The sequence below is a fragment of the Physeter macrocephalus genome, chromosome 7, assembly GCF_002837175.3.
Source record: "Physeter macrocephalus isolate SW-GA chromosome 7, ASM283717v5, whole genome shotgun sequence".
Lineage (NCBI taxonomy): Eukaryota > Metazoa > Chordata > Mammalia > Artiodactyla > Physeteridae > Physeter > Physeter macrocephalus.
In genome coordinates, this window is record NC_041220.1 from 25,174,473 (window position 1) to 25,192,863 (window position 18,391).

The 18,391-nt window shown below is 35.2% G+C and overlaps 1 protein-coding gene across 8 annotated transcripts in view; it reads right to left on the reverse strand.

The window, feature by feature from the left end:
• Positions 1 to 18,391, reverse strand: part of INPP4B (inositol polyphosphate-4-phosphatase type II B) — a 763,890-nt gene that overhangs the window by 108,640 nt on the left and 636,859 nt on the right. For all 8 annotated transcript variants that reach the window (XR_008617771.1, XM_007111238.4, XM_055085901.1 and 5 more), the window contains one exon: positions 9,132 to 9,335. Coding sequence is in view for 7 of the 8 variants with exons in the window: in XM_007111238.4 (XP_007111300.2) it covers positions 9,132 to 9,335 (204 nt within the window). In the remaining variant the exon portion in view is untranslated. The remainder of the gene's footprint in view (positions 1 to 9,131; positions 9,336 to 18,391) is intronic.

Sequence of the window (18,391 nt, forward strand, 5' to 3'; positions counted from 1 at the left end):
TGAAAGTTTCATCCAGGTCCTTGCTGTCCTAGAAACATGCTGCTGATTAGCTCAACATATATTTTCTGGGCATCTGCTACCTGCCTGCTGAGTGCTGAACATCAAAGATATGAAGGAAACCTTGGAGGAACTAATATTTCTAACTTGACATATACTGCTTTTTAGGCTTCAAGTGCCTTCTCCCTTACCTTCCATCAATCCAAATTCTCACCCTTTCAAGTCTCACCATTTCCAAGAACTATTCATGCTACTCTCTCTTTGCTTAACTTTTATTTTCTTTCTAATAGACAGTGGGCTCTATGAGGGAAATGCCTATTATTTATTAATCCTTTTATCCTCAGGTCATAGTACTTACCAGGTGATAGTAAATAAAAGAATGAATAAAGGAATGAAGGAAGGAAGGAAGGAAGAAGAAGGAGGAAGGAAGGAAGGAAGAAAAATTAAGGAAGGAAGAAATGGTTTTTTCATCTTCTTCAACCTTCACATAACTTCTCTCTTAATCCTTTTGACACTGTTAATGTGTATCACATGACCACCTCTGCTCTGGGAATACCTTTCAATAGTATCTCTGCTTGTTTTCTGAGTGCTGGCCATTCACTTGAATTAGATGATATGGCTGTTGAGGTCAGGATCCATTTTTGATGCTTAATTTGTTTTCCCCCAAGTACCTATAGCACTGCTTCACATTACTGATGCTTAATTAACATTTGTTGATTGACTTAATAGCCTGCTACTTAGGAGTAAAAATAAATTAAGATACAACTATAAGAAGTATTAGCACATGTATCTTCAAATTGAAGTTAGAATTAAGTTCATATTCTGAATGGGTGAGTTCACCCTAATATGTGTCACATCAAGCTAAAGCTTTCAATTCAGTGAAAATATGAAATAAAGCTTTTGTTTAATAAGTAAAAATAAATCGCTGATTGACTGAAGCTTTTAATTTTAAATTGGTAATTGCATGCCAGCCATACACCATCAAATAGTCGTACAACTGGTTGGATTATATGACGTTAGTGAGCATGCTGCAGGCAACCAATTTCCAGGATTGATTTTTTTTTTTTTCACTGAATGTACCCTGATATAGCAAGACAATAGTCTGCCTGTATAGACCTCAGCATTTCTTTTAACTATTCATTAAATTTGGTGTATTCACAAATCTCTACTTAGGAATAATATCTCACTATTCCCATCAGAATGTATTAAAGTTTAAGGGCATTTGATTTAAATGTAATCATAAATTTCTAAAGTGTGTGTATGCAAGTTTGCATAATCATTATATACAGGCATATCAAACTATCTGACACTGAACCAGGCATTGTAACAATCAGCAAAGTATCCAAGGGAGATGATGGGATCCATTATAAAACCACAGGAAAGTCACCATTACATGAATAAGAAGAAAATATCTCTGTTAAAAACACTAATTTGAGTTGGAAGATGAATTGCTGATTCAGCAAATCCATCTGTTCACTTATTCTGACTAATTCTGAAAAACACATTGAACTGGTATGTATAAAACACTGTATTAGGTGCCATAAAACAGGGGGCTGAAGGTGAATGCATTAATTGCATGTGGGAAAATCTAGAAATTGGTAGGATTTCATGAATACGCATGCCCATGAAGGTCTCCTTTGGGGTTTCTTTTCTTTATTTATTAAAAAAAAAATTTAACATCTTTATTGGAATAGAACATTTGTGCATTTTGACAGACAGTCGTGAACTTTGCCTAATCACCTTTTGTGGACTTTAGTATCAGACAAGTATTCGAAGCACATTTCTCCTGGGTGAAATGGACTGGAGAAGGTCAGGAGGGTTTCCCATCCATCAGGAAAACAGATGCCAGAACACTTGCCATTGCCATACAGAGAACAACTGGCCTAATTCTCCCTGTCCTTTCTGATGGGGAAAATGGATGCTTTCAATGTCCCCTCCTCATAGCAAGATTAACAAAACCAGGCAACCCTATTAGGCGTGACGTAGGAAGGAAAAAGAAAGAGCTGGGACAAGGGGAAAATAGTTGCTTCCAATTCATATTTGCCGGTAAACGCCTGAAATTATTTCTGTGTAACCAGGCCCTTTGTAATCGGCACATGAATAATCAAATAAAATGAAAATCACCACCACCGGGTTTCTGGAAGCTGCTGGAGGCCTTAACTCAACATGTTCTTAACTTTGGTCATCTCTGATGATGTTCTGTGTCCATCCTGAATTTTCACCACTTTCTATGTTTGAAGATAATTGTGAAGATGACTTGAACAGTCGCCTCAGAGTTGATTATGACTCTGGGAAATATCCACTAAGGAGAGAGGGATTTAACTGGGTACTTTTGATTGGAGGAGAGAAAGAAAATCCTCCAGAAAATTCATGAATTCTAATGGAGGAAAGGATACCTGACATGGTGCAGAGTTATATTAAATTTAATTATTCCATGTTTCCAGCCAAATAAGAAGGTAGACAAGAATAATAACTTGAGGGGAAATTTCAAAGTCATTAATTTATTCTACAGAAGAGTATTGGGTACCTTTTATGTGCAAGTGCTCTGCACATACACACAAAAGTGAGCACAACATTGTCTTTGCCCTTTAGGAGTTTATAAAGTTGACGAGCACATGGAAGAAACAGACCTATAAACAACTGATTATAATTCAGCGTTCACGAGGCTGTGTGACCATGGGATGCAAGAATAATGCTTTATTATACAAAATGTTTTGGAGTTGAATGCATACATATGTATATATACATACATCTCTATCTGTGTATCAATAACAGAAAATTTGGAAATAAATGGCCATATTTTAGCGGACATTTTACTGATTCACGTAACTAAGTCATAAGGTATTGCTTTAGAAAAGATAAATCACAGATTAGTATCTAGTTGTCTATAAGAATTCATTACTTTTAAAAAATGAGAATGATTTATTTCCTTCTTATTAAGATCAGGTCAATGGTTTCACATAGCATAATTCTAGCCAGTCAGAGAACTGAACAGAATTGCTTTGGAATATAAATTTGCATAGGTACCTCTGCATTATGCATGACCTTAACTATTTTCCCTAGAGGTATGGTCTAAGAGGGAGACAATCTGGCAAGAGAAGTTGAGAATACAGATCACTGCAGATTGTTTGTGGAGGAGGAAACAGGCTAGATAAGTTTTGTCCTTAACAGTTAGTAATATTTTGCAGCCATGTAGGCTCACTGCTACCAATGTTGACAATATAAATAGCTCTATCAATACGCCTGTCAAACTGAAACATTCATATTTGTTCTACACATCATTAGAGAAAGGTGTAGTAGAAAATGAACTGTGAGAATTTGGTAAAGAACATACCAGAAAGATGTAAGTCTTATTCCAAAATTCAATCTTTGGGAATACTGAGTCACAGAGAAACCACAATTTTTTTCAGGCTGTACAGAGACTTTATTCAAAGGATGTCTGACATAAGTATTACTGAATTTGCGCTATTGTTTCTATAAGCTCTGAAATTACTGAAAATGTGTATGGATTAATGCGAACCATCTATTGTGCTTATGTGACATAAACACATTTTGCCATAATAATACATAGCAAATGTTCTCCTAGCTTAAGAATGGAAACTAATTTTAAATCTGATTTACATTTACAACATGAAGAAGGGAAATTAAGTGGCTAATCCGGATGCTGAATCGTTGCCTGATATACAAATGTCGTTCAACTAAAAAATGGGTTTGGGATATGGCTAAATAATAACAACAGTTTTCTGAGTCCTGCACCTTGCTGGAATGGATCAGAATATAAAAGATCAGAAGTGTATCTTTTTTCTTTAACAATTACTGAATGAGGGTAGGCAGATTTAGCCCCAAACCCGTCAGTGTAGTAATGCTGAAGTTAAATCACAGTGTTCTAGAGAACAGCATAATTACTGGAAGCCACAAAAACTGGGTCAATTTAATACTTTGGTTGGATGACATGCCTTCACATTTTGGACAAACTAATCTTGGAATCCCAGCTGTTGGAAGCATCTGTTGTAGAGATGTAGCGACAGAAAAGCAGTATGTCATCTTTACCAGCTAAAAGATGAAGAATGCGATATTAGTCTATTTCTTTGCACAGATTGTCATAAAATCCCAATATTCCTCTGGGGTTTAATTGTTTACTAACTTTTCACGAAAATAAACCTTTAAAGCTCTCAATTATTTAATAAGTAAAATTCAGCAAATAACAGACTTTTTTTTGGTCAGTGATCATTTTAGTTTCAATCTCTTCCTTATTGACTAGATAATTATTATCCAGATTCACATGTCATCAATTTTGCCAACAAACAAGCTGAACAGAGAAAGAACCTTCTCACACTGATAGAGAGTTAAGAGAGATTCTCCTGACCTCCAAAAGAAAGGTGTTTTATAGGCATTTAGCTCGGTAGAACTCAAGAGTAATTTACTAACATGAACTTACTTTCCAAACATTTATTATTAGAAGCTTAATGCAGTTGTTCAAGTTAGGTAGTTGTTAAACCTAGAGTCCCTACCAGAAATTAAATAAAACAGATTTTGTAAAATGGAACTACTTTAATCTTCTGTGCAAACCTAAATCAACCTACGTGATCAGAGAATATTTTTGTATGTCGCAGAAACCCAATTAAATTAACTGTTTAAAACATTGAATTATTTCAGGAAGTTGACTAGACTTGTAATCAGTGCTGAAACTTTTCTAACACTTAATTAACTAAGAAAAGTGGTACACAAAATTATGTTTCCAATTCATTTAATAGCACAGTCTCTAAAGGCATTTCTAATTAGCTACATTTTCTTTGGATTTACTCAACTTTTCAAAGTTAGATAAAGATTTGAAAATAATGTTAAACGGTTATGACTTTGGTGAATTTTTTTAAATAAGGGATTTCCATTTCTTAACAAAGGGATATTTGTAATAGAAAGTGGTTGCTCAGGAATGTCAATTTAAAAATGTTATATAACAATCAAACTCGGTTATTGTTTGCAAATAGAGTAAAATTATATTAGGAGAAGAGAGTTAGAAGTAACTTTTCTGAGTGGGAAAGATTTTCCTTGTAATTGTGATAAATTTATAAGAGCATGTATATGCTTTCTAGAAATAGTGGGTTCTGGAAGAAATTCAGAAATTGTATGAAAGGAGATAAAGAGGAAGATGTGGATCATTATTACCCTACCCTAACCAAAAAACCCTGGGAAACTGAGAAGGCACTCCTGCATCAACTGGAAAAAAAAATCAGGCAGACTTTTTCCTACCGAGGTATTCCCAAGTGAATGACTGAAGGTGAGCCAGCATCCATGCAGACTCCTACTGGAGTACTGGCTGGCCCTCACAAGCACTGGAATTTCTTATTTTTTTCAAATGTTGATAATAAGCAACTCTACCCATTTTCTCTGGTGCTTATTTGAAACTTTCACCACTCTCCTCAGCCTGTCCTCTCTGCCCTCTTCCGAACATGGTTCTGCTTTAATGATAAAAGAAGTCATGCAGGTTAATATCTAAAATACAAAAAGAACTCATGTAACTCAATAGCAAAAAACAAAACAAAACACATAATTAAAAAATAGGCAGAGGAACTGAACAGACATTTTTCCAAAGAAGATACAAAAAGGTGCTCGACATCACTAATCATCAGGGAAATGCAAATCAAAACCACAATGAGAGACACCCCACACCTGTTAGAACAGCTGTCATCAAACACATAGTAGATAACAAGTGCTGGCGAGGATGTGGAGAAAAGGGAACCCATGTGCACTGTTGGTAGGGATGTAAATTGGTGCAGCCATTATGGAAAACAGTATGAGGGTTCCTGCAAAAATTAAAAATAGAACCACCTTATAATCCAGCAATTCCACTTCTGGGTATATATTGGAAAGAAACAAAATCACTGTCTCAAAGAGATATCTGCACCACCATGTTCATTGCAGCGTTATTTACAATAGTTAAGATATGGAAACAACCTAAGTGTCCATCGACAAATGCATGAATAAAGAAAATGTGATGTATACATATATACATATATATGTGTGTGTGTATATATATATTATTCAGCCACAAAAAAGAAGGAAATTCTGCTGTTTGCACCAACATGGATGGGTCTTGAGGGCATTATGCTAAGTGAAACAAGTCAGACAAAGAAAGACAGATACCATGATCTCACTTACACACAGAATTTAAAAAATACAAACTCATAGAAACAGAGAGTAGATTGGGTTGTTGCCAGAGGTGAGGAGGGGGAGACAAAATGTGTGAAGGTGGTCAAAGGGTACAAACTTCCAGTTATGAGATAAATAAGCCCTAGGGATGTAATTACAACATGGTAACTATAGTCAACAACACTGTACTGTATATTTGAACTTTGCTAAGAGAATGGGTCTCAAAGTTTTCAGCCTAAGAAAAGAAAATTGTAATCCTATGAGGTGATGGATGTTTAAATATATTGTGGTGATTATATATATGTATAAAATCATTTTGTTGTACACCTTACACTAATGCAGTGTTATATGTCAGTTATAGCTCAATAAACCTGGAGAAAAATATTTCAAACAAAGAAGCCATCCAGGCCCACGCACCCTCACAAAAGTAAAATCCATTTTTACACCTTCCCTGCAGTCTCAGCTGAGGAACACACTTCTGCCCAGGACTCGTCCTCCACCTGCCTGCTTGAATTGATCATCTTCTCTTCTTTGCAAGGACCTTGTTCTATCAGTAATAGCCTCTCAGTCTCTTAGCCTCTTACGAGGCTTTTGGAGCAATAAACACAGTCAATTTCACGACCTTTAAAACAAAACAAGTAAGCAACTAACACACACACACACAACCTATGTCAGCTAAAGTGTTCCTGTCTAAAGGGTCACCTCATCTTCTTTCTCATATTGTTAACTTCTATTCACATTTAAATCTCAGGAATTACTTCTGGAGATCCCACCCTGACCACCAGACTCCCACTTCATCCTGTGTATAATCCTAAATTGCACTGTCATTGCCATTGGTGTCTCTGGAGCCCTGAATAGGTCATGGAGCCCTCGCAGCCGTGGGCGGGTCACCTGTTTCCCCAGCATGCGGCACTGTGACCCAGGCAGAACAAGGGCTCAGTAACACCCACTGCACCAAATGCTTCACCACAGACCTCAACTCACCATGTTTCCTACTTTCTCCCTCTTCCCATCATGAAAAGTTTCTGTATTTAAAATGTTGATCTGAAGTCACATTAGCAGAGCCAACCTGTTTCCACCTGTCTCTCTCCATCCCTATCACAACATTTTAACTATTTATTAACATATTTTTATCTACCACTAGACTCTGAGCTCTAGAACCTAATGATCTGACTTATCTTCCCTTTTGGAGCATCTGTGGATATAGAAGCTCTCAAAAGTTATCTAAAAGGAGGGAGGGACGGAGAGGGGTGATTGGAGCCACAGGAGGAGGGTGAGGTGTGGGAGTGTGTTTGCATAACACAATAAGGTGAAAGTTATGAAAACAAAAGATACCCAGTTCCAAAACTCTCCCTCGACTTAATATAAAAATGGCAATCATTTGTCCAAAAGTTTACTGTATGTTTATTTAAATGAAATACAAGTTCTCTATCTACCCAAACTCTTTCAAATTCACATTCCGAATTTATGATCTACCCCATTTCCCCATTTATCTCAAGGAGTAGTATTGATCCTCATAATAAGATTATATAATTTACGTATCTTAAAAAAGAAAACATACAGCGATAATATTAAAGTAATACAATGCATTGGCCTGGGCTTTTCCAGGTCATGGGGCATTATCACACAGGTAAATCATTTACCTTAGGACCACACTAAGAGCTAAACAGAACAGGTGCTGTAATTTTCACTTTACAGTTGAAAAAAACTGAACTTCAGAGAGGTTAAGAGGTATGCATGCCTTGGAGCTATGAATAAATTGAAGAAGAAGGTGACGGTAAAAGGAAGAAATATTAGATTTGCTCTTTTGAAAATGATGCAGCGGGAGAAATGCAATCTTAATCAGCAACAACAAATACTTATTCAGCATTTACCTCACGGAGCCCAGCTCTGTCTTTCCTGTGATAGAAATTTTATCAAAAGAAAGAGCAGGTATCACTTCACAGCGCTTCAGACAGCAATTTTTTTGAGAGGCCTGAGCCTTTCAAATAGTTTACTACCCAAACACTTTTAAATTTAGGGTGGCAGGAAAAGTAATCGTTAACTATTTAACATCTAATACAGCTAGCATACTACAGCATTTTCTTGGTTTAACGTATGATACAGTAAAGCATTTCCTTCTGTGTGTGTGTGTGTGTGTGTGTGTGTGAGAGTGACGTGCATATACTTCAAAAGGTTCTTGGATAATGAATATGCATTGATTCAGAAAAAACACACTGTTCCCTCTCACCCAGAGAGAGAAACCTTGATTTTCTCCTGTCTTATTCTGCCCACCTACAGTTCCTATCACCATGTTGGCTTCTTTGGTTTATGCGTCTTTACCAGTTATTTTTTCAGATGCTTTTATGTGGCCATTCTCCTGCCAATTTTAGAGCCACCTGGAGCAACATCTTTTTAAAAAAAATAATAGAACCCATGAACAAGAAGGATTTAAGAGATCTTTGTGTCCACTGTCATATAAATGTTAACACTTTTTCAAGTGTGTCCAGAACTTACACGCTGGATTGCACCAGTGAAAATACTTGGTGCATCTAAGTAGTAGATTATGGATGATTATTGACTCATTTTCTAAAAAACAATTTTAATGGTTTATATTACCTTGGCAATAAATAAGGAAAAGTATTGATATTATAGAGTCTTGCAATTGTGGCATCCTTGCTTTGATGACATTTCTTGGAGATATTTATTCTTTGACTGCATCATATGTATATAAAATATATATAATGTATATGTTATATATAGAAGCTATTTGATAGCAAATAGGTTTTCACGTCAAGTAAATGTGATCAGGAATAAAACTTTCATTTTATCATTTGCCCCTGAGGAAAAAATGTAACCTATTTATCCACAATCTGTATTATGACTGCTTTCCGACTTGTTTTCATGAAAAGCAGAGATATTTTTTTCCTTCACATTCTTGCTTTACTTTTCAGGACCAGACACAGAGAGGCAGGCTATGTAAAAAAAAAAATAAAAAAACTTACCCACTCTTCCTCATCGTAGTCCGAATGATGCGGTATGGAGTCCTGCCTTCTCATCGGCGGGGGTGGGTCCTGGGAACTGCTCTCCTCTGTGCTGTTCTTAGGAGAGGGTGGCTTCTTAAGGACACCTCCTGGCCTGGCAGTGTAAAGTGCCAAAAGGGCACTTCTGACCAGCTGATCCTTGAAGGCATGTACGAAAAGCTCTGTCTGGAAAGAAATTGACAGGGATTCAGCACAGAGCTTTGAAAAGGTCAGTGGCAGATTTGCTGGCACTGAAGTGGTGTGGATGGTGGAAAAAAGTGCAGGCAACAGAGGGAGAAAATGATTCATACATATCAATGGAAAATAGTTTGGTTTGGGTTTCCGCCAAGGCCTTGAGTCCTATTCTAAAGTTAATGCTGAGGTTCTATATGCATTATAAACACCATCTGTCTCCTCAGCCCACTCTCTTTTAGTTCCAGATCCTGTCTTTGGAGATGTATTTCACTGGGGATTATCATTTGAACACCATCTCCCTGCTGTACCTTTCAAGTAATTCCAAATACACCTTTAAAGAAAATGTGATCAGACTATGTTTATTTTGTATTTTAAACAGAGTTAAAGGCTAAGGAATGACATATCTCTTCAAAAAAAAAAAAAAAAATAGAGGCAGGAGACCTTTTTTTCTTTTTAGCATCATGGACAGATTTCAGCAGTAGAGATGACATAGGCAGTCTTCCCCATGAAAACATTTGGCTTTTATTCCCCATTACTACCCCCTAAACTGTCTCCTCCACCAAATGGTTTCAGTAATGTTCAGTGTTAACGAGGTTACTATGAAACTTGCCATGTAGGTTTTACAAGCTGGTGGTAAACACCTAGTAAGTACTATCGTAATGATGGCTTTCCAACAATAAAGAACTTTACAGCTGTACTCTGCAATTTCCTGATGAAATGTTTAATGGCTTCACCCTGTTATACACTGCAGGGTACAGTAATTGATTTTCTGTATTATAGTACACTTCACATACACATGGCCTACCAATCTGTTCAAAGAGTAGAGAAGTAACTCAAGCACTGACCCACATTGTTAACATATTTATGCTTTGTAACCTGTTGGGAAGGGGCCCTTTAACCCATAGCATTATTTTGAATCACAGATCATTTACTGAGACACGCCTGGATATAATGCTGTCTTCACCAATGCTGTAACTCAAGGCAATCATTTACTGGTGCTCTCTCCAGTCGCCGTAACACTCACTAAAAGTCAGCAGTGCCATGCTCAATAATTGTTACTAAATTGTCTCTGAATCTCCCTCTTGTGAGTGTGGACAATTACAGAAAACCAGTTAAACCAAGTGCAAAATAAGCACCTAATTAAGAAGACCCTGTCATATCTGCATAGTTATATCTTTGCAATGGATCGTGAAATTCTAGAGCTAGAAGGGAGTTGAGTGGACCTCTTCACTAACCAGATAAAAAACCTATGAAAAAAGTGTGATGATCTGTTCTAGGGCAGACTGCTGATTGGCAGCATAAGGGGAACAGAGTCAAAGTTTTCTAACAAACTCAGTAATATTTCCCCTTACTCCACACCGTCCACCATGACCCTCAGCCTCAATCCTTCTTCCTCCCCTTCTTCTTTAACTCTGGCTCCCCGTGTGTTCTGAACATCTACCAGCTCTCATAGTTAATTGTGTCTGTAATTGCTGATGTTAACTCTCTGCCCTGTGAAATTTTAATGGATGTTTTAAACACTCTTTTAATCTGTTAGTCATATTGAAGGCACTTTAAAGGTAAGTAGACAAGAAATATGGTAAAAAGAGGATATATTAGAATAAGGGGTTGGAAAATATTTTTATAATAACTAAGAAAATAAAAATAAGGCAGAGCTTTTTTTATTAAAAGAACATGAAAAAGTTGGCTAGACAGTACAAGTCAGTATAGTTATAGCAAAGTGGGGGAACATGCTGTTTACATAATTTTCCAGAAAGCATGGATGTGTCTGTCAACGTGAATTTACTTCCACTCAGCTTAACCTAACTATTTCTTTCTTGATAGTTTCAATAAATTCTTTTGATTTATTTTTGGAGCAAAACAGCTTGACTTCTTTGACTTCCTGCTACTACAGCTCCAGTCGCCGTAACACTCACTAATTACTATGTAGCTGAATACTATGCATACCCAGTGAAATTTCCTATGGTTCTTGTAATCACCACTATTTCTTCCCATAGCACGCACACACAGAGTTTCCTCTTAATTTACTCAAATCCCATTTGGGTTGCTTTAGCACCAAAGACATGGGAGATAATACAGTAGATTCTTGCAGTTTTACAACCTAGAATTTTGGGGGAGGGTAGCTGAATATAATGCACAAAATCTTAAACAAACACAATAAAAGCTGATCTTCTACTTTGTGTGTATACTGAAACATGTATCTGACTCCTTGGAAACTCTCTGGAGCACCCAGATCCCGTGCATAGAATCGTATTCTGTTAGAAAATAGCAAAATATTCCATTGCAATTTCCATCTGACCTGGAAAAAATCTTAATTTTCTTGACCGGTATTACTTGGTAAATGTAGACCAATATAGACCCAGGTGATTTACCATCAAAATAAATCAGCTTGAAGAGATTAATGTAGTCACACAATCCCAACACATCTGTATGTTGCTGTTCTTACAACTGAGCTAACACCAGGGAAGTTAAGCATCAGGAAAGGAGGTGACCATGTCTCTCTGAGCTGCCTACTGACTCAGAGTTCTGAAAGCCTTTTTCCTTTTCTTACTTAGCTCCAACTATAATACACGAAAGAAGAAAAGCTAACTAAATATTATTGTAAGGGTAGGCAAAGCAATTAATTTAAAATATCAGTGTAAGATTATAGTAAAAAAGCATAAACTCTGAACCCAAGGCAGATCTACTTCATTTGTTCTATATTTAAAAAAGAAAAAGAAAATGTTTTCTTGCCTTTCTGCCATTTGTCCAATTCATATGCTCATACAAGTATCCTTCAAAGTAACACACAGAATTATCTGCAAGTACAAAACTACTAAAAATTACTTCTCCTGGGGATACATTTCCTAGTTTCTTGAATACTAATGCCAGAGGAATAGTTAGAATATGTTCATTTAAAAACACTCCTTTAAACTAGAGAACTCAACAAATTAAGCAAAGTCCCATTCTATTTAGAATTTCCTTAGAGTCACTGAAAAAATTCAAGGCCATGCCTAATCTCATCTGCAATACAAAATACCATAAACAAGTAATTATCATTTTAGTAGTCATGTATATGGCCAAAAAAGATTCCTGCTTATTTTAAAATTTGATATGCTTTCATTATTTCATAGTGTTATACTTGACATTATACATCGATATGTGTTTAACATTCCCTAAAGCAAAGAACATTGAACTTTCAGCCAGGAGAGTTACCTGACATCTGGGCAGCTTATATAAATTATCCACTTGACCTTGGCTAAATCACATAACAACTTTTCCCCAGTATGTACAAAATTACAATGCCTATCTGTGAAACCCTTATGGGAGTTCACTGAAAACTGTAAAGTGTACTCTTCTATTTACGCTTCTCTTTCTTGACTGACCTTTTCAGTTTCTGCTGTTGGCTCATAATCCCCTGCTCACTCAAAATGTGGTAAGTGGACCCCAAGGGACCTTAAACCACATTCTTAAAAGCATTTTTCCATTGGTGATGTAACCCCTTCTTCCATAACTTCAAGTATCATTTTTTATTATGCCAAGGTCTTCAAAATCCATTTCTGCTTACCTCCTGAATCAGCATGGTCAAGGGTTTCCATCTGCAAGCTTTTTGAGAAGTCCCAGCCCGATCTCAAGTTTTCCAAATAAATGTTTTCTTCCCTGTTTTCCATCTGAGTGGTATCATTACTACTCAGCAACTCTGAGTCCAAACGTCTGGATCATTTTCAGTAATACTTATTTTCTGGGTTAGTGATCAATTTCTAGTAGTTAGATATTTTCAATAATTTCAAAGATTGACCCTTATGTTATACCCCCACAGCTAATCCTAGTTAATATCCTTTCTGCATTCCATGTTGATATTTCTGTAGTCTTCTTACTGGTTGATTTACTTTTCTTTAACTCTTCTTTTTTCAGGATGTTATCCAAGGTCACCAACACTAAAATGTTGACTTCTGGGTCCCATCTCAGAACTACTGAATCAGAATTTGTATTTTATCAAGCTCCCCGAAAGCATTACTGATATTGTGATGCTCAGTAGTTCAAATCTCTCTGTCCTTACTCAGCCTAGTTATGGCTCTGAGGATGGTCTTCACAAAGGAAGCCTCCAGGCCTTCCGTCCTCAACAACCTTCTCAGTACCTACAGAACAGACCTTCTCTTGGGTAAATAACTAGGAGTGAGATGGATAGCTCATATATATATCTTTTAACTTTATAAGACACTGATGAACTGTTTTTCAAGCTGCCAACAATTGTGTACCCATTAGTGATAGATGAAAGTTCCAGTTATTCCATATCCTTCCTAACTTTTCCTATGCTCAGCCCTTTCAATTTTAGCTATTCCAGTGGGCGGTTACTGGTACCTCATTTTAGTTTAAATTTGCATTTCCCTAATAACAAATAATGATGAGTATCTTTTCATGTGCTTATTTGCCATCTGTCTTTTTTGGTAAAATGTCTTTTCAATTCTTTTGCTCATTTTTAATTGTTTTATCGTTCAGTTGTAAGAATATACATTCTGACACAAGTCCTTTGTCAGGTACCTATTTTACGCATATTTTCTCCTAGTCTATGACTTGCCTTTTCAATTTCTTAATAGTGTCTTCTGAAAACTTTAATGAAAGTTTTTAATTTTGAAGAAGTCTTACATATCATTTTTTTTTTTTTTTGGTTCATGCTTTTGGTGTTCTAAGAAATCTTTGCCTAACCCAAGATGACAAAAATTTTCTCCTATGTTGTATTCTAGATGTTTGTTTATTTATTTATCTGTTTGTTTTTTTTCTTTTAGCTTGTATATTAAGGTCTATGATCCATTTTTAATCCATTTTTATATAAGTGTGAGGTAAACATAAGGAAAGGTTTATTCTGCATATGGATATCCAATTGTTCCTGCACTATATGTTAAAAAGATATCCTTTCCCCAATGAATTTCCTTTGCACTTTTGTCTAAATTTATTAAACACATATGTATGGGTCTATTTCTAGATTCTGTATTCTATTCTGTTGATCTATATATCTGTGCTTACATTAATATGTTACAAACCATGCAATGAATATTATTTTTGTTTTAAAGAGTAAATAAGTTTAAGTAAATTAAACTTTTGATTTTTAAAATTCTGTCCACATACATACCATTTCTGGCACTCTTTATTCTTTTGTGTAGATCCAAAATTTCCATGGTATCATTTCCTTCTGTATGAAGGATCATTTCCTTTAAAATGTGTCATAGTACGATTCTGGTATGAAATCTCACAGTTTTTGTCTAAAATGATCTTTATTTCACCTTTATTTTTGAGGGACATCTTCTCTAGATATGGAAAGTAACTTTTTATGTATGTCAGTATTTTGAAGATGTTACTCCATTATCTTCTGGATTGCATAGTGTCTAATAAGAAGCCTTTTACAATTCTCATTTGTGTTTCTCTGCACATAATGTGCCTTTTTAAAATTTTTTATTTTTCTGGTTGTTCACAATTTTCTCTTTACCTCTGTTTCTCAGCAATTTAATATCTGTGTTTCTTTCTTTTTTTAATATTTACTCTGCTGGAGTACATTTTGCTTCTTGGAACTGTAGTTTCATTGTTTCATCAAATTTTGAAAATTTTGGTCATCATTTCTACAAATATTTTTCTGTCCCCCTCTTCTTTTATTCTAGGACTCTAACTATATGTATGTTAGATTTCTTGGTATTGTTCTGTAAGTCATTCATGCTCTGTTTTATCATTTTCAGTTATTTTTCTCTTTGTGCTTCATTTAATTATATTCTAATACTATGTTTGCAAGTTCACTATGTATTCTTCTGAAGTGACCAATCTGCTAATTCCACCCAATGCATATTTTTATTTCAGAAATTATATTTCACTTTTCTTTGAGTTCTATGTGATTCTTTTTTTAATTTTCCTTTTTTTCTCCTCATCCTTTTTATATGTTTCTTTGCTTTCATAAGTATGTGAGCATATTTATAAGTGCCATGTTAAGGTTCTTATCTACTAACTGCATCGTCTCTGTCATTTCTGGGTCTGTTTCTATTGCTTAATTCTTCTTCTAATTACGGGTTATATTTTCCTGCTTCTTTGCATGCTTGGTATATGCTTGTTGAATGCCGGGGGCATTTTGAGTTTACATTCTTATTGCTATATTTTATTGTATTCTTTTTAAAAAATGTTGGGTTTTGTTTTGGTATGAAGTTAAGTTACTTCACACCAGAAGGACTCAGTAAGATCATTTCAAACCTTATTTTTAAGCCTTGTTAGAGTGAATCAAGAGCAGCCTTTAATCTAGGACTAAGTTAACCCCACTACTAGGGCCATGCCCTTCTGAGGGCTCTATGCAGTGCTCTATGTATGACAAAGTCTTCTCACTTTGCTGGTCAGGAGATAAATCATTCTGAGTCCTGTATGACCACCAGGATTTATTTTGTATGCTTATTTCTCATACTTATTTCTCTGGATTTTGATAGTTTATTCACATGCATATGCAAATCAGTACTCAGGTAAAGATTTTAAAGCACCCATTTACAGATGTCCAAGGCTCTTTCTGTATGCAGCTCCCTCCTTTTTGGTACTCTGCTCTGCAAATTTTAGCCATCTTGGCTTTTCCTGAACTCCACTTTCTGTCTCCTCAACTTGAGAAGTTGCTGTTTGGCTTCTCCCTCCTTGTGGTGCAGCCTGGAAACTGCCTCCAGGAAGAAACTAGGCAATTATAAGGTCACATAGTTTGTCATCTTCCTATGCTACCTATTTTCCAATGCCTAAAAAACATTATTTTATACATTTTGTCTAGCTGTCTTTTTGTCGTTTGAGAGGATCCATATTACCCTATCATGGCCAGAAACAGAAGTTCTAGTTCCATGTATTTTATGTATAAGTATCATTCTTAATATTATTTTACTTTCTTACCTTTATTTTCCTTGTTTTTAATATTCTAATAAACACAGTTTTGTTTTTATATAACAGTACTTATTTTACCAATTAAATATTTACCATATGAGGGAGACTATGAAAAGAAGAAACATAAGTTCTAATCCTGAAATTTCACCTTCATTTACACTAGTTACTTTCAAGTTCCCTTAGAATTTAGTATGTATGTATGTGTGTATATGTAGATATATACTTTCACCAACTATAAAAAACAAACGAAAACTCATTGAATTCTTCTACTCAGTTTGGGATTGAGAGAGTAGTGGAAGTGAATAAACAATAAGAAATTCCTTCTCAGTACCTAAGTAATCAACATAATCAATGTTCTGTATATAATATATATCTTCAACTTCTTAGCATACTGACTTTCTGGTATTGTTATTAAGGAAAACGGAACATTTCTTAAGAAAATCCTGAGTTAAGTTTTAGAATGGAATGCTTGTTTCTTTCTTTGACTACCAAAGCAGAATGCTTTGGTATACTATGTTAAGGTTGAAAAGATACTAGGAATTGGAAGGTGTTGGGTTTTCTCAAATATATTGTGAGCAAAGCCTCTAATATTTGCGACCAAATCCTTTTTTGTTGTGTTTACCATTTCACAATTGCCGTATTGTGAAATAGTCCGTGCTTTTAATTTCTTAGACTGTAAAATTAAGGACCATGTCTGTGTAGTATTTGTCATACAGCATTGAGTACAATACCACACACAATTAGGTGCTCAATACTGCTTTCTGATAAGCATACTAATAATGACTTTCTAAACAAGGTCTATCAATATCTATGGAGTGGAGGCTATGATGGGCATTTGAAACTAATGTCACACATATATCTGAGTAATGAGATACATGCCTACATTTGTGTCCTTACGTTTTCATTTTGAATTTCTTTACGTTACTTTTCTCTTTCTCTCTCCTTTTTTTTTTGTCACAGTATTGTATAATTTTAGTTTAGAAAACAGGAAAATGCATTTTTTTATCCCACTCTATTATTAACCTTTCATATCTTATGTTAAAAATTTGGCTTATGCTTTGTTTTCTCTGTTGGGATTAGTTATGTAAAGTCGGAGTTTGTCTTTTGCTATAAACCTACATCATAACATTAAATAATTCTTTAATATTTTCATAAACTAATATGCAGCAAACAAATCCAGTTATCCTTCAGAAGATTCTTTAAGAACTATTAAAAAAAATAGAACAACTTAATTGAGATTGTGCACATTAGGATATGAAAAATTTATAGTAAATTTTATTGTAAAATTTCAGTTATGTCCTATGGATGAGTTCCTAAGAAAACAACTCAAGAACTTATTTTCCAAACATGTCAGTTCAGATTCATTAAAAGAAACAAGGGGACTCTCAATGAAGAAAAGACCTATTCTGTAATCCACAGTGTGCAAGTCCCTGATCTTAAACATGAAATGTTTTTAAGTTAAATCTTGCTAATATTAAATTACACTAAAATTTAAAATGCCACTAAAATTATTTATCTTTCATGCTAGATTCATGGATCATAGTTTATTTTAAACCATGAGCTAGTAACTGTCTTCATACACTATGCAAAACTCTGTTAACTTAGATACTTCTTTGAAATTCTGGGCATGAACTCTTAAAGAAATGCATGGCTTGCAAATTTAACTTTTAAAAATCCTCGTGATTTCAACTGTTGACAGATTTCTTGGTAGACGAAGCTTGTCTACTCAGTAACAAACAAACAAAAAAAAAATAGGGAAAAAAGTTGGAGCAATGCTGAATTAAAGGAGGAGAAAATACATGCCCTGTCGTGCCCCCAAATCACTGCAGCAAGATGTGAAGGGATGTATGAAATGACAAATCCCTGTCCAATGCACAGGCAGAATATAAATACTGCTCTGAAATCACCACAGTGATGTTCTATTTGCTATAATTTTCTGTTTAGGTGAACCCAGGAAAACCTCACCTCACCTACAAATCCAAAAAAGAAATGAACCAAAAAGAAATTCTATTATTTTACTGTATGCGACACCCTCCTCTTTTTTTTCCTTTTTCTTAGCCATAACATATTCATTGACTATTAGTCATATTCACTGACTATTAGAATACTTAAGTACTGTTGAGAAGTTTGTGTAACAATTTTTTTTTTTTAATTCTTAAAAAAGGAAATATCAAAACATA